General features: G+C 49.8%; 1 protein-coding gene across 1 annotated transcript; it reads right to left on the reverse strand.

The window, feature by feature from the left end:
* Window positions 1-641: 641 nt before the first annotated feature.
* Window positions 642-19,641, reverse strand: LOC122365867 (MFS-type transporter SLC18B1-like). The gene is made up of 15 exons (XM_043337449.1): window positions 18,533-19,641; window positions 13,631-13,718; window positions 12,833-13,364; window positions 11,987-12,110; window positions 11,377-11,472; window positions 11,121-11,194; window positions 10,759-10,886; window positions 9,760-9,848; window positions 9,399-9,489; window positions 8,836-8,984; window positions 8,201-8,317; window positions 5,713-5,885; window positions 5,262-5,336; window positions 4,520-4,613; window positions 642-1,074 (listed from the first exon to the last, which is right to left on the reverse strand). Exons 2-15 carry the CDS (start codon window positions 13,689-13,691, stop codon window positions 937-939), a joined length of 1,941 nt encoding a protein of 646 aa, XP_043193384.1. The 5' UTR covers window positions 13,692-13,718; window positions 18,533-19,641; the 3' UTR covers window positions 642-936.
* Between the last annotated feature and the right edge of the window lie 2,800 nt (window positions 19,642-22,441).

Here is a 22,441-nt window from a genome sequence, read left to right on the forward strand (position 1 = left end):
TGATTTTTTATGCTCAAAATAATCATGAAATAAAATAAAACCTTTTTGTAAAAACAATTATTTTCTATATTTTAATATAGGACGAACTATATTCTATGTAAAATAATGATTGACGCGGAAGCTTATTACGCATTGACCAATCATATTGCGTGGCTCAAACCTACGAATACTGCATTGGCTGTAAGCAGCACGCTGATTGGCTGAAGATGACGTGGCTGCATTCCTGTGCAAGGCACGCATTCCTCTACAAGGCACTCTTTTCGGAACGAGAAATGGAATATCTTCGTCTAGGGTGATCGTTGAGCCGTAAAAGCTCCTGATTTGTGCTAGTCTCAGCTCAAGCTACGAAACTGCTATTTCAGCTCAAAACCCCATGTTAAAAGTGAACTATTTCCTTTAAAATAACTAGGTATTTCGTTTAAATTATCGGGCCGTGGGATTCGAAATGCAAAATTCACCGAAATGCAACCGAAATTCATCCTTAGATACAACTGATACAAGTACCTACAACCTAGGTATATGTGCTAATGCATGATGATCCGGTCTCATTCACCAATCACCGTCGGCCTTTCAGCATAGGTAGTAGGTATCGCAAATATCAGGTATCTAAGCGATTCCTAAATGATATCAGCCACATCATCGAACGTCGATAGATGTCATGTATTGCGATAACACAGGCAAGGCACTTACATATCAATACTAGGGTCTAAGGGCATCGCAAAGTAGGTACCTAAACAGCTTCACTGAAGACAAGTGGTTACATAAAGTCGCTGCAATGAGTAATGATAGCCGCTGGTTCTAGACGTTCGGCAGAATAAGACGGAACCAAACGGTGTTCAGCTACTCCTGCGCAGCTCCGTGACTAAAGAGCTACCGAACCCGGCCGGCCGGACCCTCCCACACACACGCACAGCCAGCAGTGTCCGCACACAGACACTACACACTGGCACGCCGCTCGCGGCCGGCCAGCAGCGGCTGCCGCTCCGGATCCTCCCCACTTCCGGTCAGCTTCCGGCGGAAGGAGGCGCAGCAGGCGTCCCTCAGCCGACACGCCTGCAGCAGCATCAGCAGCGCCTGCCGGAGGAACAGGGTGACAGGTCAGCCTCCGGGGGCTGGCACAAACTCGGCATTACTTCAGCCGGGACGTTCGGCTAGCTAAGGCCGACCTGATATTCTCCGAGCAGCCCATGCGACACGTAGGAACTTAGATGCACAAGCCGCTTGTGAACGGCGGCGCCGTTCAAGATATCGAGCCCGATAGTCGGGTGGGTGACTTGGGAGTCCGGGAATTACACAAAGCATAACTTGCTGCCAATGACACGAAGCTCCCAAGAACCCATGCCAGGACGTTTACCGGTGTTATCGAAAGCTTGACCTAAAGCAGGTAGATGGCGGCATGGTTCTCCTCAGTGGCGGCGGAATAGGGGGTGCAGGGGGTGCAGCTGCACCCCCATCGAAAAACATGGGGGTGCAAACATATCTTTTTGCACCCCCAAATTCCGTACAAGGGGCCCATCGCACCATCCAATACATTTTCTCCTGAAAACCAGTGATCGGGAAACGAACACTGATGTGGAATCATCCGGGATGTCCAATTATGGTCAGGAGCGCCCCATGCTAGTCTTTGGGGCCCCCACACCGGCTAGAAGTGTCCCGAGCCGCATTTGGTGCTCCATGCGGCATCTGAGGGCCGCCACGACGGCCTCAGAGGGCCCTTTTATGACGATCTCTGAGGGCTCCCACGACGACCTCTGTCCCCTGGGGCCCTACAACGGCCACTAAGGGCCCTCATGACGACCGCTGAGGGTCCGACAGAGACTCCAGGGCCTCAAGGAGACTCCAGGGGCCACGCTGGCCTCTGAGGGCCCCTATGACGGCCTCTGAGAGCCCTTACGATGATCTCTAAGGGCTCCCACGACGACCTCTGTCCCCTGGGCCCTATAACGACCACTAACTACTAAGGGCCCTCATTACGACCGCTGAGGGCCCCACAGGACTCCAGAGGCCCCGCTGGCCTCTGAGGGCCTCTACGACGGTCTCTGTGGGCCCATTTGGCTTCAGATGGCCCAGCGACGGCCTCTGAGGGCCCCAACACAACCAGGCTGCAGGGGCTATGATGGCATCGGGCCCTGCAACGGTCTATTGAGGGCCCTAACGATGGCCTCAAGCGGTCTTACCAAGGCCTCTGAGAGCCCTGCAAAGGTATCTGAGGGCCCATGAAGACCCTCACTATGGCCAAGGACCCTCATGACGACCTCTGATGATCCTCTCGAAGGCTTCTAAGGGCCCTCACAACAACTTCTGAGGACCCCAGGACGGTCCCTGAGGGGCTGAGGGCCCTGACGACGACCTCTCTGGGCCCTCACGATGGTCTCTAAGACCCAATGCAAGCTCCAAAGGCCCACGCTGGCGTCTGAGGGCCCCACGACGGCCTCTGAGGGCCTCGACGCAGGCAGGCTCCAGGGGCTATGCTGACCTCTGAGGGCCCTCTTGACGGCTTCTAGGGCCTAACGAAGGCTTCAAGGGCCAACGCTGGCGTCTGAAGAACCCTAGCCTCAGAGAGTCTCAACTCTCAACTCAACGCAGGCAGGTGCCAGGAGACATGCTGGCCTCTGAGGGCCCCGCAGAGTTCAGATTCAGAGGACCCAACGACCTTTGTGGACCTTACGAAATACGAAGGTCTCTGAGGGCTCACGCAGGCTCCTGGAATTCCGCACTGATTCTCAGGCCCCATGTCGGCTTGTTGAGGCACTTTATCTGCTCTTGGTGCCCCGTCGCCGGCCTCTGAGAGTCTCAAACTTATGGGATCATGGGTCCTACACCGGCTTTTATGGCCCCTACATCGACTCTTGGGACTCATGACCATTGACCCATGAAATGTGGGTCTAAGCGGCTTCTAAGAATCCCCATGCTGGTTCTAGTAGCCGCCAGCCGAATATTTGGGCTCACACGCGAGCTCCTGGGACCCCGTGCATACCCCAGGGGTCTACCTGCCTCTAAGACCCCACAATACTTTTGGGGCTCAAAGTTCAAACGCTTGCCCCTGAAGGTCCCACTGGGACCCCTTCCTTCTATTCAGTCCTCCATACCGGCTCTTTAGGCTAAAGATCGGCTCCTGTGGCCTCCATCCCGGCTTTGGAGGGCCTCCATACAGGCTTTTTTGGGGTCCGATGCCGGTTTCTGAGAGCCCTCAAAAGACTTTCGACTTTTCGAGCCTATACTGCCTTCTGAAACCTTTCAGCAACTTTCAAGGGACCGACCCTGATCGTAGGGCTCATTCAGTCTGGGGAGTCATGTAGGTCTCTGGAGGAGTCTCTATGTGGTCGGTTTCCAAGGGGCTTCTAAACACGGTCTTCTTGGAACGGTCTCGTAGGGCCCTCAATGGTCCACTGCGGATCTAGAAAAATGGTTTGAGACGCTGTGCGGGTGGTGGCTAGACAGTGGTGCGGGAACTTCTTCCAGACTGGGGGGGGGGCTGAATCATAATAGAGATCAACCTAGGGTACCCCCAAATCTAGTTTTATCACCGGTTTTAGGATTAGGCCACTTATTTTTCAGACTTTGGCCTTTTCAACAACAAAAAAACGAAAAAAAATGCAAAAAAGTGAGGCATTCCGTCTCAGCTGAGTGAAGAAACTACCGTTTTGGCAACCTGGAGTAAAGGTTTTAATCTGCCAAATGAGTTGCCAAGCCAGTGAAAGAGGTGGATTTTTCACTTTACATGCTTTCTTCCTTTGTGACCCACAACCCCTAATTTGGGGAGGACAAGCTGCCCAACGGTTCCTGGCCTCATGAAAAGTTGTGGGGCACCGCCCCCACGGCCGCCGAGTTACGGGGGCATGCTTCCCCCACTGCCCCTCCCCCGGTTCCCGCACCTATATATGAATCTATGAAATTATGTTGGTAGATTTCCGACTTCAATTCCTCCAGCTGGGGGGGGGGGGGGCTCAAATACTTTACGAGCACCTCAGCCGAAAAGCTGGGGTGCTCAGCCCCCGCTAGCCCCCCCCCCCCTCGGTTCCCGCGCCACTGTGGCTAGACTAAAAGATTAGCCGATAAAAAAACTAGCTGCATTTGCTTCTTTATGCTTTCATTATTTGATATAGGTATGTAGGTAGGTACACTGCAATTTCAAACCTTATACAGAACTTTTGTGTATGGGATAGTTTTCCAAAATCTTCGTGTTTCATAAATCAATAATAATCACTCAAAAAAAAAAATGAAGGGGGCCCAAAACTTCCAGAGGGGCCCCTTGAGAAAACTTTGCACCCCCATCCAAAATTACCTTCCGCCGCCACTGGCTCCTTCATATAACATTCAGATCTAAGCAAATACAGATTTAAGAATCATCTGCACGAGTTGTTCAATGATCATAAGTGGCTTTATTTGATCCGTCTGGCTAAACGGGATCGACGGACTGAGCAGCATTATTGTGTTGGATCCGGGAAACGCTGAACTCATACGGCATACCCCTCTAGAAAGGAAAACGTGTATCGAATAGAAGAGCGGAATAACTTACACAGCACAGTGTGTTGACGGATATACACGTCATAGTGATTGGGAAGCTAAACGCTTCAGTAACAGCGCCCGAAAACGCCGGGCCAGCGACGTTTCTGAAACAAACCACACATACACCAATGTCGTCAAAAGAACGCGGCATTCACGGGACAAATCGGTAGCAGAATGTCGAGAACGGATGCATACTTCATAACTGAACTCTGAAACACTGTGGCTTTTCCTCAGCTCTCCGTGCACAGTAACTATTTGATTGTACAGCCATGCACGGTGTGCCGTCTGACACACAATATCCTGAGACACATCCAGGCAGCTCCGGCTGCACCCGCGTCTGGCCCGCAATGACGTGTCTCGTTTAGTATCTCAGTTAGGTACTCTGTATAGATAGTGTGCAGATCGGTTCCCTCGAATAGTGTACAGATAGGTTTCGTCGAGAGCAGCGTCTATGTTCCGCTGGTGGAGGCCAGAGCCACCTGTAGGTGGCTGTCACTACCGAAATGACCCCGCTGACAGGAATGACGGAGGAACAATTGAACAGAACGGGGAAAGAAATGCGGCACGTAGTGAGGAATAATAGTCTGGTATGATACTGAATCATCATCAGCTGTGAGCGCTCCGGAATTTTGGATGGATCGTCATAGGTATCACGTGTTGATCACACGCCAATCGCCGTGTCCGCCACCGGAGCCCGCTGCTGAAAACTCCCCGGGTCTCTAACGAATACGGGCGCCGCGCCAGGGACGTACCCTACTGAGAAGACGGCCCACCACAGGCCCGATATGAAAGACTGGGTGGCCACGTCGTCCGGCAGCCCGCTCGCCCTGTGGACCAGACAGGGGTGGGGTGAGCACACCAGCTGAGGAGATAATCGACGGGTTACGGATTACGTACCTATTACGTATTACAACCGCTTATACACCCGGTGTGACTCGACGAATATAAACAAATATGACAAACTGTAGGTGAGCATGTTTCACACTAAAAATGTCATTGGATAGGGAAAAACATTGACGCTACTTAAAAAGTAAGGGCATATCCTCCTGTCTCAGCAACAACATTAATGCACAAGTAAGCATTTTAGAAGTTGCTATTCGAGAGATGACCAAGGTTTTGAGACTTTCGCTGTGATATCCCGCCACGTCCCATCTAAATAAACCAGTCCACCTGCATCCCCCTCTGGGCCTGCCCGCTACTCACACTGCCGAGGTGAGCATGTTACCGAAGAGGGGTATGAAGGCGCCGGCCGTGAACACCTCATTGAGGGTCATACCGAGCCCGAGTAGCCACCAGGAAGGAAGCAGCGGCGCCAGCAGCGGCGACGGCGCCAGCAGCAGCAGGCTGACCGCCGAGCCGGCCAGACACAGAGATGTCTGAGGGCAAGGGCGCAGGTTAGGTTAGACCGCCACTCGCCAGACACAGAGACGTCTAGGGGTACGGGGGGGGGGCAGGTCAGGCCGCCAGATGTCTGAGGGCAAGGGGGACAGGTTAGACCGCCAGACACAGAAGAGACGTCTGGGGGTACGAGGGGGGACAGGTCAGGCCGTCAGACATAGGGACGTCTGAGGGACGCGGGGGTAGGTTAGACCGCCAGATATAGAGATGTCTGAGGGCAAGGGGGGTAGGTTAGACTACTCCAGACGCAGAGATGCCTGAGGGCAAGGGGGCAGGTTAGACCACCAGACACAGAGATGTCTGAAGGCAAGGGGGGCAGGTTAGACCACCAGACACAGAGATCTCTGAGGACAAGGGGGGCAGGTTAGACCACCAGACACAGAAGAGACGTCTGGGGGTACGGGGGGGCAGGTCTGACCACCAGACCTAGGGATTGTGTGAAGAGGGGGCATGTGGGGGGGGGGGCAGAGCAACAGAAGCAAGGCGAGAGCTTAAGCACATGTACAGCCCTCAGCAGACTGCGTGGTAGGTATTCTTATTTCGACAAAACCGGTAATTACTCAAAGGCTATGTCAACAGTCGGTCAGAACTCACTTCAACTAGATGCGCCATGCCCCACTCCTTCGATTGGGTCCATCGCTAAAGAAAGTATACGGCTTGTGTGGCAACAAAATGCAAAAGTTTGTTTTGGAGGCAAATATAAACTTTTGGGTTTTGTTGCCAAACTCGATGGAAAATGAATACGATGATAAAGCCAATCTAAGGTGCGGTGTCTCGCGCGTCTTGCTGTTACAATTTTCGAGTGAACGATAGCATAGTATTCGCGTTATTCTCGGTTTTGTCGGAAAAAGAATACCTACCACGCAGTTTGCAGAGGGCTGTACCTAATAGGTCGCGCGAATTAAGCAATTTGACACGAACATGAGTGCAGGCACGGTTTAACAATCCCAGGGGGGCAATTCACACGAAACAACATAACGATGACGCCAGCCCACGGTACAAAGTAAACAGAGAGCACGTCCGTGGTATTATGTTACGAGTGACCAGACCCCTCGGACTGGTAAATCAGCAAACAAAGCCACGGCTCATGGCGCCGCGGCGAGTTAGTCAGAACAAGGGACTCGTGCCGAGTGCTCGCCGCTCTTCTCGTTTTACTAGGGTTAAGAACCAGAGTTCAATATTGTGCATGCTATACGACTACCTGAGATCGTAATGCGGCAAATGTTATGGAATAAGTTCATTAGTTTGAAACAGTTTACGAAGGTACAAACCTCTGAGCCATCGTAAATACTTCCCAGCTGGTCTCAATTGTAACCACTGAAGTTCTCATTCGATGTAACGGTCCGAGCGTATCCCCCGAGGGGGACCCGCATGTGAGCAATGCTGTTTGAGAACTTCGAGAGAGGATAACATTTCAACATCAATCGCTAATTAGCATCTAAACTCATCAATGTCGCAATAAATCACCCGACCCTGGAATGTATTGTCAGCCCTTTGTCCGGCCGAATTGATCACACCGTAAAAGCGTCTCGAACAAACAGAAGGCACGGAACAACAAACCCGTCCACAGGCCACACCGACCTCAGTGCAGCGAGCCCAGTAAATTTCCATCACGCTACGCAACACGATCCCAACCGACAGTGAAGGATGCCAGAGAGTCGGCTGGCAACTCGTTGGCAGCGGGCGGAGATGGTATGGGCTCGCCCCCAGCAACGGCGCCGATGAAAGCCCATCTCTGGACCACTCGAGACCACACGAAGTGACCTTTGTCAGCTCTGGTCTCTAGATACCACGATGTCATCTACCCGACACAGGAGGATGCTGAGTGTAAGCTGGGATGATCCAGACTCGAGAGTTTATTTTATCTTAGACACTTCGCCCATTGCCGTGGCGGTAGACGGATCGTTAACACCTCGAACCGAGATAAACATTTCCGTCCGTACTATACTCGGCCTCCCGGGTGAATAGCGACAGCCACCAAACACTACGCTCGAAAAACCGTCCAGGACAGAATCCGTGTAAAATATATACCGATAAATGTTTGTAAAATGGAAAACAGTCAATGTCACGCTCACGAGCGGCCCTGTAAAGATGTTCTGCCGGTTCACATGCATGTTATTAAAACGTCACGGCTCAATCGTCTTAGTTCTCATCCGCAATATACATATAAGATCTTGTCTTATATGCCGAATGTAGTTATTTACATGCTCGACTACTTTCTTCAAACCTAGACCAACCTCCCTCTGAGTCGCACACTCCTGATTTACCCGAGCGGCGCCATCCGACAACTGACCTGAATGTACGTGTTGACCGTCAGGTCAGCCAGCTTTCCCCAGAAGGGACTGACCAGCGCGTACGCGCCGGAGGCCACCAGAAAATACAGGCCCATTTGTAGTACCGTAATGCCCAACTGAAATAAGAGAAAGGTCAGATTCGGCATGATCGTTTTTGGGATGTAACTGTGATATTCACGCTACATTCAAAGCATGCCTCAACATTGCATACGTATATGTGGCCGACTCAACCCGTTAGCGATAGGCCCGTATTGTTATCGCAAACAAATACCTTACCGCCGTCATACTTAGGTCATATCCGGAAACCAATCAGAACAGTCAATGAAACCGATACCCCGAGACATTTGAGCCGGTTCGAGCCGGTTCAATCCGACTCGTTGGCCAACAGTCAGTAGTCACCCCTTCCTCTCCTCCAAGCCCTACCGTACCTCTACTCCCTATCCTCAAATCTACCCTCTCCTCTCTCCCTCTCTCTCTCTCTCCCCTCTCCCTCTCTCTCTCTCTTTCTCTCTCTCGCTCTCTCTCTCTCTCTCTCTCTCTCTCTCTCTCTCTCTCTCTCTCTCTCTCTCTCTCTCTCTCTCTCTCTCTCTCTCTCTCTCTCTCTCTCTCTCTCTCTCTCTCCTCACGTACTCACCGTTTTTGTAGCGTACGGCTGGATGCCGGGCTCCATGGCCGACCAATCTATTGAGATTGTAATCAGCACATACATACAGAGCCATATTTCTGGCGAGCGAAGGGTTGCCCGCACCATCCGACAAAAGTCCAACTGAGAGCTGGAGTCACCTGAGGGACGGGACCGGCACTCAGACAGGTGCAGCAAAGGTGGACGGAGAGGGAAGGGGTGGAGGAGGCTGAAAGTGATTGAAGGGAAGTCAAGGACTGGTGCGTCACGGTTGGGAAGTGGAGCATGGCGAGTGAAGATGACTGTAAAACACTTTCTTTGAAAAAGCATAGAAGTTAAAATGCAATAGTAACGGAGCACAGCTTGTGACCCATAATTTCTTCGGGTGGCCACCCGATGGTTCTGAATGGTTTTATCTGACAGCGGGACTTGTATGACACAAATGAAACAATCCAAATGTTATCAAGTCACAAAAAGAGAGCCCTCTCCAGTAGAGCAAACAATAGCGCAGAGTTGTGTCAGGCTTTGATCAATTAAATGGAAAAACATACATTTAACTGCATCTGTTTACTTACGTTCTACCCACGGCGTCAGCCAAAAGTTGAGGGCGGCGCACAGCAACAAAAACCCGCCCAGTACATAAAACGGGAGGCCGTAGCCTCCAAGCTGGAACCAGAAACAACGGGAGCCTCAGTTCTACAATTACTTGCAAAAAGCCACTTAAACTGATAAACAATAGTCCACCTTCTAATAAATTCGAAACTTGGAAAATATATAAATGGCGCTAAAAATCGTTATTTTTTGTAGAAATACGTGACAAGTTATGTTTATCTAGGCGTTCACAAAAAAACGATCTCAAGTTACACAAAAACACGCACCCTGAAGTGTTTACCCCTCACTCCGTTCCTATAGTTCGCCGCGGTGACCGCGTCTCACCTCGTACAGCACGCCGCCGAGGGCCGGCCCCAGGGAGACACCGACGGCGTTACACGTCTCCACCAGCCCCACGGCTGTGTTCATGTCCTCTGGGGAACGTCAGGTCAGGTCAGGTCAGGTCAGGTCAGAGAGTGGCAACGGGGAAGTAGTCACGCCTTCAGGGTAGGCAGGTCACGTGAGGTCAGGTGAGGTCATGTCGGGTCAGGTGAGGTCAGGTCTGATCAGGTGAAGCCAGGTCGGGCGAGGTTATTTCTGGTCGGGTGAGGCCCGTCAGGTCAGGTAGGGTTAGGTCAGGTCAGGTAAGGTCAGATCAGGTAAGGTCAGGTAAGTTTAGAGGAGCTAAGGGTGAAAACAGGGAGGTAACATGTAAGGTCAAGGGATTAATGAGCAGCAGTCCAGCTCAGGTCGGATCAGGTCAGTGAAAGAGTACAACCGGTGGTACCTACATTAAAAGTGAGGTCAGTGCACCCAAAAATATTTGAGCCGTTATCACGACAGCTGTCTGGTGCACAGTTGCTTCACATTTGGTGCAGCTTTGGTGTAGATTTGGTCAAATTAGGTTCATTGCGCTTCTTAGTAGCTATCAGCTAGGGTTGCACTAATTGCTTACATGTCTGAATTTCCACATTATCAGACATTACTTTCGATTAAAACACTGACATAAATTCATGATATGAAGATGTTTATTCTCAGAGATTTGGTGCAGATTTGGTCAAATTGGGTGAATTCGCCAGACAGCCCTTCGTGAAAACGGGTATTATGTAACGCTAGCCGGGCCGACTAAGCCGAAATAATTTTTGAAAAGCCACACTTGCATTCGAGTGAAACGCCTCAATCAATTACAATAAACATTTAGATGACAGTATAATGGGCTATGATCATGATAAAATATACACCATTTAATTGCGTATACCGATTTCTCACATTTGACGTGCTGCAGACGCGGAATCACGCGTGTAGCGGCAGTGATCTGTGCAGCTTGGAGATGACGTCACTCACCGGGAAACTGGCTGGCCACCACGGTCAGCGATGACGTCACGAACAGGGCCTGGCCGACGGCGCTGATGATGCGCACGATAAAGCACAGCGCTATGAACACGGTGTCGTTGGACAGAAAATCCAGCGCGCTGAAACGACCGAAAGTGCCGGTCACGTGTCCGTTCGTCATTGGAGGTGATGAACTGAGATAGGGAATTTGAGGGTAACAGAATGGTAAAAGATAGTTAATAAAGAGCATGGTGATCGGATAAATGGATAAAAGCATGCTGTAATTATCATACATTTTCCCATAATTATAAGACGTCCTTTTTATAATATTTTCGTAGCACTGCTAAAGGAAATACTGAAGCTCGTTAACTTACCCGAAACCAACTGTGGAGAGGCCGCTTAGCAGCAGGCCAAGATACAGCACCTGAGACATCCCGAACCTTGGTATCTGTCGGCATAGGTATATCGAATTAATTGCCTATATTTGATGTATATCGCCGATAGTAAGAAGTTAAATGCTACTCAAACGGATATTCCCACTGCGCCCTTGCGCTCTTGGGTCAGTTGCGCTCCTATACGTTGGATCGTTGTACTATCTGGCTAGTTCGTAACTCTGGTATCGTAACTTACAAGTCTGCTGGCCACAGGCGTCATAACCAGATGAGTGAGAGCGTAACAGCTGAACACGAAGCCAATCACGGTGTCGGACACACCGCGCGCCTGGGCCTGCGGGACACGGGGGGACGGACGGGTCAGCCGACCTGGGCCTGCGGGACACGGGGACGAACGGGTCAGCCGACGTGAGGGAGCGACCTGGGACTGTGGAACACGTGGAGACGAACGGGTCAGCCGACGTGAGGGAGCGACCTGGGACTGTGGAAGACGTGGACGAACGGGTCAGCCGACGTGAAGGAGCGACCTGGGACTGTGGAAGACGCAGAGACTCAGACAGGTCTGATAACGGGACGAACTGAGCCTGTACTACGCGGAAACGCCCATTTCAGGACGCGAGCCCAAGAATAAATGTGTAACATAAGCTGATCAGTGTAACATTTAAACAATGTTATGCATCTTGACCAGTGATCATGTAATGTACATAAAAACCATCCTATGTTTTATGCTTTTGCAGTCAACCTGCATCCTGCATTGTATATTTAATGTCTATATTACCCCGCAAAATGGAAACAAAAGACGCTAACTCCGCCTCCCCAGAGAAGTGCGGATTATGGCTCGGACTTACATCTGTGGGGAAGAAGGGGATGAGTATCGCTATGCTGCAGCCCGATAGGAGCTCCCCCAGGCCGATACCAAAGAGCAGCTTTTTCTGGGTGGCCGTGTAGCGAGAGGACGCCGACGGATCTTGACTGAAAACAGAACAAAACTGATATCAATGACATCTCAGAGGGCTAGCATAGCAAGAAAAGGGTTTTTAACCCACAGAAAATCCATAACCAGTCGATGCTGCACGATAGTAATTCAAAACAGCTAACAGAAATGTGTCTTTATTATCAACAAATGCCTGGTGAGATGATCCACCATCCGACCGTTGCCTGTTTCGCTTAGCAACTTCATCGACTTTGACACATACCATCAGCCCTATCATTACGACTGGGCAGAATCGAGGTACGACCGAGGAACGATGTTTACTCACTACTCAGCCCTGATACGTTGAGTCACAGACAGCCCACGGTCTGTCGTAACCTGATAACTGACGACGGCTGCTTACTGGTTAAAGATAACTGACAAAAGTATGTTTACTGATCAGCCACGGCCCTCCAGATACGATAAAACATCATCCCGAGACACGGACACTGAGCTTCCTGAGCTGGTGCTGACGGGAGCGCTTAGCGACCGATGGAGGAGGGATGAGCCGAAAGATACACCGAAGGAAGACCTAACCTGACCTTCTATCCATCAGACTTGACCTGACCTGACCTGAGCCCCTGTCGCTCTCACTGACCTGACCTGACCTAACCTGACCTGACCCCTACCCATCCATTGACCTGACCTGACCTCCTGCATCTCTCACTTACTTGACCTGACTCTCTACACCTCTCACTGACCCATGACCTGACCCCTCACTGACCTGATCTGGTCCAGGTGGACCGGTATCGACGAGCTCCTCTCTGGCGGTCCGCCGTACAGCGGCGTCAGGCCGGTCCGGCTGTAGGAGACCATACGTCGGTAGCGGCGCACCGGGTGCAGCGTCTTCACCTGGGGCGGCAGGCTCTCGCTGCTGCCCTGCTGGGACGGCTGGGAGGCCTCGGAGACGGCCTCGAACAGCGCCTCGACGGGCAGCACGGCGTCGTCCGCCTCGCCCGGCCAGTAGTGCGAGTCGGCGGGCACCGAGTGCGGCAGCAGGTGGTACTCTATCCGCCAGCCGGAGTCCGGAGCCGCGCCCTGCAGCGACTCGTCCTCCAGAGTCGGCTCGGAGGACGCCGGCGCCGGCGCCACGGGAGGGGGAGGGCGCAGCGCCAGCAGCGGGTCCTTCTCCGAGGAGGAGCCGACCAGCGGCTCCGGCCGGAGCGGCGGCTCCTCGGTGGGAGGGGAGCCCGAGTCATCGGACGCCTGCAGGGAACCCTCCCCGGCCACATCAGAGGCGACAGTGGGAGCCGGACCTGAGGCGGAGCGAGCGAGAGAGCTGGTCGGTAACCGAAGGAGGCAATACAGGATTCTTCGTGAGAAAAATGCAAACAAATTGCACGTAAAAAAAAAATGCACAAAAAAAAAATAGAAACAGAAAGCCACTTTCACACATACCTACTTAAAAATAATTCCTGTTAACCCGATCCACAAGAAAACTCCTAACGTTCCGCAAATTTTACGATATCAAACCATCAGTCACGGTCAATTGCATCAGCGTTCAAGAGAGGGCCAGCGTTACCTGATTGCAGGATAGAGGCCCTCGGTGGAGGCACAACGCCTCCGATGGCGCTTTTGCCCATGGCGTCTGCCGCTGTTTAAAACCCAACCTGAAAGAAATGCGACAATTCGCTGAATTAAAAACGCGTATCATTTTAAAAAATAATTGCACGAATGGCGTCATAATGTCCTGTTAAAACATACATATTTTAATAGCCAGAAAGGGATGCCGTTATACCTTATGAGATCACCTGGATGGGTGACCAGCATGTGTGAGCGTCTATTTGACGTGCTATACATAGTTATGTGACCGTCTATTTGTAGTGTTATATGTGACCGTCTATTTAACGTGTGACAGTCTATTTGAAGTGCTATATGTGGCCGTCTAGTTAACATGTTATATGTGACCGTCTATTTAACGTGTGACCGTCTATTTGACGTGCTATATGTGACCGTCTATTTAGCGTGTGACCGTCGATTTGAAGTGCTATATGTGACCGTCTATTTGACGTGCTATATGTGGCCATCTATTTGACGTACTATATGTGACCGTCTATTTAACGTGTGACCGTCTATTTGACGTGATATATGTGACCGTCTATTTAACGTGTGACCGTCTATTTGACGTGCTATATGTGACCGTCTATCTAACGTGTTATATGTGACCGTTTATTTGACGTGATATATGTAACCGTCTATTTGACGTGTTACTCATGTGACCGTCTATTTGATGCGGTATATGTGACCGTCTATTTGATGCCGTGTATGTGACCGTCTATCTAATGCGTAGCCGTCTATTTGACGTGGTTTATGTGACCGTCCATTTGACGTGTTAGATGTGACCGTTTACTAAATGTGTGACCGTCTATTTAACGGGTTACATGCTACTGTCTATTTAACGCGTTACATGTCTATTTTAACGTGTTACTTGTCTATTTGACCTTTTATTTGACGTGGTATTTGTGACCGTCTATTTGACGCGGTATATGTGACCGTCCATTTAATGCGTGACCGTCTGCTTGACGTTTTATATATGACCGTCTATTTGACGTGGTTTAGGTGACCGACTATTTGACGTGTACCGTTTACTAAATGCATGACCGTCTATTTAACGGGTTACAAGTGACCGTCTATGTAACGGGTTGCATATGACCGTCTATTTAACGTGTTATGTGTGACTGTCTACTTGAGGTGGTATGTGTGACCGTTTATTTGACGTATTATATGTGACCGTCTATCTAATGTGTGACCGTCTATTTAAGGAGTTATATGTGACCATTTATTTAACGTGTTATAGTTATGTGACCATCCATTTGACATGGTATAAGTGACCGGTAGTGATGTCAATTACGGAAAATCGGAATACCGATACCAAACCAAATACCAACCAAAACCACGGGAAAATACCGAAACCAAACCAACTTCGGGAACTGAGGGAAATACCTACTTTTTACCGATTTATTAGCCTCTTATACATTAGTGACGGTTTATGATACCAACAAAATACCAAAACACGTTACGATTGAAATACCAAATACCAAGTTGGTATCGGTTTGGTATCGGTATACCAAAAAGTTGGTATCCGATTGACATCTCTAGTGACCGGGCTTATAAATGTGTGACCGTCTTTTTTACTTGTTATGTGTGACCGTCTATCTAACGCGTTATGTGTGACCGTCTGTTTAACTTGTTATATGTATGTGACCATCTATCTAACGTGTTATATGTGACCTTCTATTTGACGTGATGTATAATCGTGACCGTCTATTTGAAATGGTATATCAGACCGTTTATTTTGTGATATATGCTACCGTCTACCTGGCGTGGTAGGTATATGTGAACGTCCATTTCACGCATACGTGACCTTTTTTGATGTGCAACATGGAGTAGTGAATACATCTGGCCTGATCACGTGACCTCAGAACGCAATTTTGTTCATTTTGGTTTCGTTTTCAGTCCATATGTTGTTAACGGATATATGCCATTGCTTGTAGTTATATCCTGAACTTCATTTTGGCAGATGCTCTTTGCTTCATGGCTTATGAGTAAAACGTTCAAAATATGCCTGGAAAGAAACTATGGAATCGATATAAAATTGAAAACTAACTTGGTGCAAAAAAACAGAAAAATTCACAAACTTGAAATTTGAAAAGAAACTTTTTTAAAACAACTACGACTTGCAATCAGGGATGCGGAGCCGTGGAAATTTCAGACGGCTCCGGCTCCGGCTCCGGCTCCGGAGAAAAAATCGGCTCCGGCTCCGGCTCCGGCTCCGGGTGAAATGTTATGGCGGCTCCGGCTCCGGCTCCGGCTCCGAGTAAAATGGTCCGGCTCCGGCGGCTCCGGCTCCGGCGGCTCCGGCTCCGACTCAGTACATCTCCTATGCAATCAATTAAATACGTGTGGAAGAAAAATTGGATTGGTACACGTAGCTTCTGTATTTGCATAACAACTAACATCTAAGGCTATTTTTCTCAACAGCACATGCAATCAGCGAACAGGGTATATAAGCACGTGGCGAAATGTTATGACTATACGGCCGCGTTACTCTTTGCCATGACCGGCTCACCGCGTCCCCGCGCAAACGCACCTCGGAGAGAACTGGCAGAACAAAAGACTAGAAAGCATTGGAAAGGACATTGGAAACGCAGTCGCCGCGAATCGTAGTTCACTGAACCATCGTAAGCTGACACCCGTCTCGGCTGCATTGGGGGGTGGGGGTGTGGGGGGGGTAGGGTGGGGTGGGAAGAGACGGTGTTGGGAGTCGCAGTCCACTGCACTGGCTTCAAAACAATGGCCGTCACCTGATGACCGGTCCTCATGTTCTGGCGATGCAGTAGACGTGGGGGGGGGGGAGGGAGGAGCAGACAGGAAGTTGATTGCGTCCTGTGGGATGCTGGGGATATTCGGCTTTTTTCATTCACTTGATGGCCCATGACGTACTTACCATATGTTTTACTGCCTTATGCTGTCAAACCGAACTACATAGGTCAATTATTTTTTTCCTCTTCAAAAAATAAAAAGGAGCCGGAGTCGCCCCCTTTTTTGGCGGCTCCGGCTCCGGCTCCGGCTCCGGGCTATATTGTTTCACTGCTCCGGCTCCGGCTCCGGCTCCGGGCAAAATATGCCGGCTCCGGCGGCTCCGGCTCCGACTCCGGCTCCGGCTCCGCATCCCTGCTTGCAATAATTGAGTTTATATCTCACTTTCAGGCTTAGGTATAATAATATTTTCCCAGGTGAAAGGTTACATGGGAAACAGGAACAGAACAACCTTGGTGGCGGGCTTCGAGAAGGTCTTCAGCATTATCGATTATATGCGGTCGCCGTCTGGACTTCTGGCATATGATCGATACAAGCCAAACATTGCCGGCTGCCATGTCTGTTTATTATGAGAGGGTGCACCTTACGGTACAGCCAGGCTTCGTACATGTTGCAGGAAGAACTAAGAAGGTTCTGTTTGAAAGAACGATCGAGACGATACACAAGTATTCCAGAGTGCGTCCCGCTATACAGACTGCCAGAGGTGAGTGGTGACTGGACAAAGTGCTGCAGAACGTGTTTTATGCTAACTTGCATAGCAAGTTTTGGCTAGTTTACAAGGCATTCATCTAAGAGCATGAAACAATCCGATTATGTGTCTTCATTTGAAGGCATATTAGCTCAATGGTGATTTGCCAGGGGCTGTAGCAAAATTAACTTGACTAAGTGGGTAATACACGGTTAGCAAAAGGTGCGGTGTTCACACAACTCGCAGCCAGGGTCTGTTCTTTGGATTCACGTGTTGACGCACATGGCGCTATCGGTGACCGCACGTGCTTTACACTGTTTATCTAGAGGGAGGCTAGATAATACAGTGAAATGTTTACATTCGAATGACCTCGATCTTCGCTAAGAAAAATAAGCACTTATGAGTAGATCGGGCATGAATGCGTCATACGACGAAAGCTTGGCCGCAGCAAGAACCGGAAGAAACGGTTTTCAGCGTAGAAAACGATATTTGAGGTAAATCACTTGAGTCTTGATACATTTAACATTACATAACACATATCTTGCTGAGCACCGATTCACAGGTGGGCCAGTCGTTGTCTTTATACTCTGGGGCCAGCCTGCCCGCGTGTCGTTAGTCATTAGTGGCACGCAGCCTGCATGCTCCTGCCCCGGGCGTAACGGGCGGGTCGGGCTCTGTAACCGGCTGTATCCGGCTCCGTCAGCTCGGTGTGCGCCGGCACCGAGGCGGTGCCGTGCCAGCGCAGGATGCGGCTCCCGTGTCACTCGCAGCAGCGCCCCGGTCACAGCAGTACGACGAGTGGCCAGGAACCGGTTGATGACACGCTGAGGTTATGTAACGATACGCGGTAAGGAACTGCCGTGGAATTTATTAGAAACGGGTGCACGCATGCTGGCGATGTCAGCTGGCATGGGGGCCATCGCTGGCGTCAGGCGATCGATTGGCCTGACCTATGCCAGCAGTGGTACATCTTTATTACTTTATTGTCGCAAGAGTTAAATGTGAAGGGTAGGTACATAACCGTTCTAAACGTAGGTACTTCATTCTGTGTACGGTTATAGTGCTACACAAGTATTAAAATTCACTATTTTAATAAAAATGACAACTCGGAACTCCAAGTCCCTCCACATCCACTGGATCTCTGTGGAATCTTCCAGGAGCGCTCTTGTCACTTAAGTTGCCAAGCTGAATTCTGAAATCTGAATAGTCGCATTACATTCGTGACAGTGTCGACTAACAATGTGTATAATGGAGCGCTTAATCGATAACATCAAAATACTAGCTGTACCAGTACCAATCGATTAAATAAATGCATGCGTGCAGTACAAAAACAGAAAAAACCGCCTTTCTCCCAGGGTGGTATGATGCAACTCGTGCAGCCCATGCAACTGAGCTGCGATAACGGCGATAACTCACCTGACCGCGAGTACGCCGGTCTCCAGCCTCGGTGACTCGGCCCTTTACCGGTAAGTTCTCAGCGGCTCCCGTCCCAGCGCGGGCTCAGGTCACTCGCCACAGGACCAGCTCCGCGACCGTGCACAGTCACCAACCCAACCACGTGGTTCTGCAACGTCCCGGCCGCCGGCCGCGGCTTGGCACACAGCACACCGTCAGGGCAGCGCTCCACCATTCCACACCCCCGGCACAGCCAGTTGAGCCCAGACTTCCGCCCGACCAGCACACCCCCTGCCAGCACGACACCGGCCGTACCCCAACTGGCCACGCACCTCCCGGCCTCTCTCAGACCCTCCCCGCGCTCTCTCCGCCCCAGCACGCGCTCGCCCGCTGCCCGCCGGCGACCGGCCGGCGACCGCTGCCGGCCCTCCAAGGGCGCTACACCGGAGGCAGATACAGCGCGCTATTGATGTGACTGTAGCGCCTCTGGCGGGGAAACCTGTAAACTTTAGCTGCGTCGTTCGGCAGTGTGGGCGAGATTGTGCGATTTGTTATGTAAACAAATGATGTAAAAACGCCGAGATTTCGCACCAAGTGAGATCGGCTAGAACACTTTATCGCCAACTGATGTCATGAGTAGGTATAATGACGGCCATTGACCATATATCAACTAATTAAGTTACGCATGAGCTCGTCATTATGAGTGTCAGTGATGTGTGAGAGGTGTTGAGGAGTCTGTCGTATGAAAACGCGGTGGAAATGTGTGATGCAAATATTTTTACTGTGGACGTTTATTTACCTACTTATCAGCTGTGTATTTATTGCATCTACCTAAGCTCGGCTCTTGGCAGCCTCGAAATGCCCTAACCAGCTTTAAGCTTATCTGTTGCAAAGAACTAGCTGCTACCAGAAGTATCGAATATTGCAAACTGATTGCTTAAGTTGAGTGAGGCAGTCCAGATTATCCTGCAGCCGTCGTCTCATTCTAAAAATAGCTGCTGTTTAGAAGCGTGCCTACAGGGGCAACCACCAGATAGCAGCACTGAGCGAGTTCTAGTTTCAGCAGAAAGCATTTAGCCAGGTGGCAGCACCAGTCACAATGGGCCGTACTTCGGCTATAGAGGACAGACCTGTTGAAGAAAAAAAAAACATGTAAGATGGACATTGATTTGACACACACTTGGCAACTGCAAAAAGAAGGCAAGTTAAAGGGACCCTCCCACCTTAACATTAGATTTGAGTTGAGATAGCCAAAATGGGGTCCCCGGCTCACAATTACCGGTTTCGGTACTCACAACATCGAGAAATGCCTTAAATCGGAAATATTGAATTTCAAAATTGCAGCATTTTGATTCAGAGGGGCTAATGCTTAGGAATACCCCTCTGAATGTGTGACGTCAGCGCAAATATCTAACGATTTTTAAATGTTTGACTAAAACGTTTTGTAGCACGCGGTGGTATATGCTATTTGCGCGCAACATCTGCCGCAAACGCCGCACTTCTAAAATAAAGTCGCTAGAAACAGAGGAGATCCCAAAAAAGTAAACAAAAGTAAAAGTCTAATATCTTGAAAACCGGTGAATATTTTTCGGTGAAATTTGGTAGATATTCGTTTTCGCTCTTTCTGAACCGAGCGACATCACTTTCATGCCAATTCATAAACTTTTTTGAAGGTGGGAGGGTCCCTTTAAAGGGACCCTCCCACCTTAACATTAGTTTTGAGTTGAGATAGCCAAATTGGTGGCCATGGCCTGAAAATACCGGTTTGGGCATTCACAACATCGAAAAATGCTTTAATTCGGAGATATGGAATTTCAAACTTGCAGTTTTCGGATTCTAAGGGGCTAATGCATTGGTATGCCCCCTTAGAATTTGTGACGTCAGCGGAGATCTAACGATTTTTAAATCTTTTACTAAAACGTTTGGCAGCACGCGGTGGTATATGCTGCTTTGCGCGCAACAAATGCCGCACTTTCAAATAAAGTCGCTAGGAACAGCGGAGATCCCAAAAAGTAAACAAAAGTAAAAGTCTAATATCTTGAAAACCGGTGAATATTTTTCGATGAAATTTGGTAGATATTCATTTTTGCTCTTTCTGAACCGAGCGACATCACTTTCATGCCAATTCATTAACTTTTTTGAAGGTGGGAGGGTCCCTTTAAGTAAGGACTTGGATGTCGGTGAAGATGAGGGCACTAGGCTTGTAAATTGCGATGTAGGAAGATGGTCAGAGTGGTTTCAAGTCAACTGACACCCTGGTTGTCACTGCCTGTCAGCATAATTTGTACCGTAACGTAACGCACCGTTAAATTGGCGCAGGCCGCAGCCCTCCCCAAAGTCATGCCTATTGTATCCCTCATCTCTTTACTGTTACTTACCTACAGTACACCGTTCCGTGCTTCTATCCTCAGGAAACTGAAATCCTTCTCCTCCACGCTGCTACCCCCTCCGGGCTGGACAGGCAACTTTATCTCATGCGGGCTGCTCCCTTGGAGCGGCACCGCTGCTCCCGAGGGAGCGCACCCCGTAGCCGCGGGTGCAGTGAGTGCCTTGGGGCTGGGTGGCCTGTCCTCTGGACGGGCTCAGCCCCGGCGACTCACTAGGGTGCCTGCCCAGACCAATATCTCCCCCTATATCCTATCATCCTCCCGGCTCTGAAATGGTCTAATTGGACCGAAAGGGCCTAACCCAACAAAACAAACAAAAACCTACAGTAGCTCGTGATTCACTGTTGTTAGGTTTACGCCTACTGTGGACGTCAAACCGCGTGGGACGCGACTTTTTCGCAATAACTTTTGAATACGTTGCCTCTCAAGAACGAAATTTCGGCAATGGACATTTCAGACCCCGGCCTAATTTTTATTATAAAGGTTTTTTAATGTCAAATAAATATTTAGGGTACTTCCCGTTCACTCGTAATGCTAAGTGAAATATCAGCCCGGATGGCGGCTATCGTCAGGCTGCTCGCGAAGCCCCGCCTACTAACTACGAATTCCCTGCCATCTACCGTTCAGACACGACTGCCATCTGTCGGTCGATCCTCACTCAGAACCGGTTCTGCATGCTGTGTGCGTCGGGTCTCAGATGGGCGGACATCTCGAAACCGTGATTGTTCAGTATGGCCTTTTACCAGGTTTTTTAATCCGAGAAAAAAAACGAGATTGTTCAGTATGGCCCTTTACCAAATTAACTATGCCTACGAATTATTGACTTAGCAGCAGGGATGCAGAGCCTTGAACATTTGAGTCAGCTCCAGCTCCGGCTCCGGCTCCGAGTAAAATGGCAATACGGCTCCGGCTCCGGCTCCCACTCAGGGCAAAATATGACGGCTCCGGCGGATCCGGCTCCCTTCCGGCTATGCGTACCGGTGCATTACGGAAACATTGGGGCTTGTTGGGGCATATTGGGGCTTGGCAGGATAACACGAAGTGTACTAACGTTCCTGGCGGTTTGATATCTACAAGAACCTAAAATTAAAATTTTAATTAAAAAAAATTAACTTGACTGTGTAAATATATTATATTATTATGTATCTCATTTACGTAATTACGTTGACAAACTTATTAAATAATCATTTAATTATTTTCTGTTATTCTTAAATCATATTTGGCGTACGCTGATAAGCAGTTTATCGCGGCTTCTTTCACGGTTAAATACCGACAAGAGGCGCATTGCAAATACATTCTTGCAGCCCTTAGGGCAAGCATAAATAACGTGCGCCATGCGGCTGGGTATGTTGGCAGGAAGCACCGCGTACCAACTAGAGCACTTCATGGGCCGGATAAATCCGTTATCCACGGATAAATCCGCGGACCGGATAGGATTGGATTCTAAATTTGTTAAAAAAGAACGGATATGGGCGGGCCGGACTTGGGAATTGAAGGTTGAACCCGGATCAAAACGGATCAAAATTTTAACATTCAACATTGA

The sequence above is a fragment of the Amphibalanus amphitrite genome, unplaced genomic scaffold (assembly GCF_019059575.1).
Source record: "Amphibalanus amphitrite isolate SeventyFive unplaced genomic scaffold, NRLGWU_Aamphi_draft 000769F_arrow, whole genome shotgun sequence".
Lineage (NCBI taxonomy): Eukaryota > Metazoa > Arthropoda > Thecostraca > Balanomorpha > Balanidae > Amphibalanus > Amphibalanus amphitrite.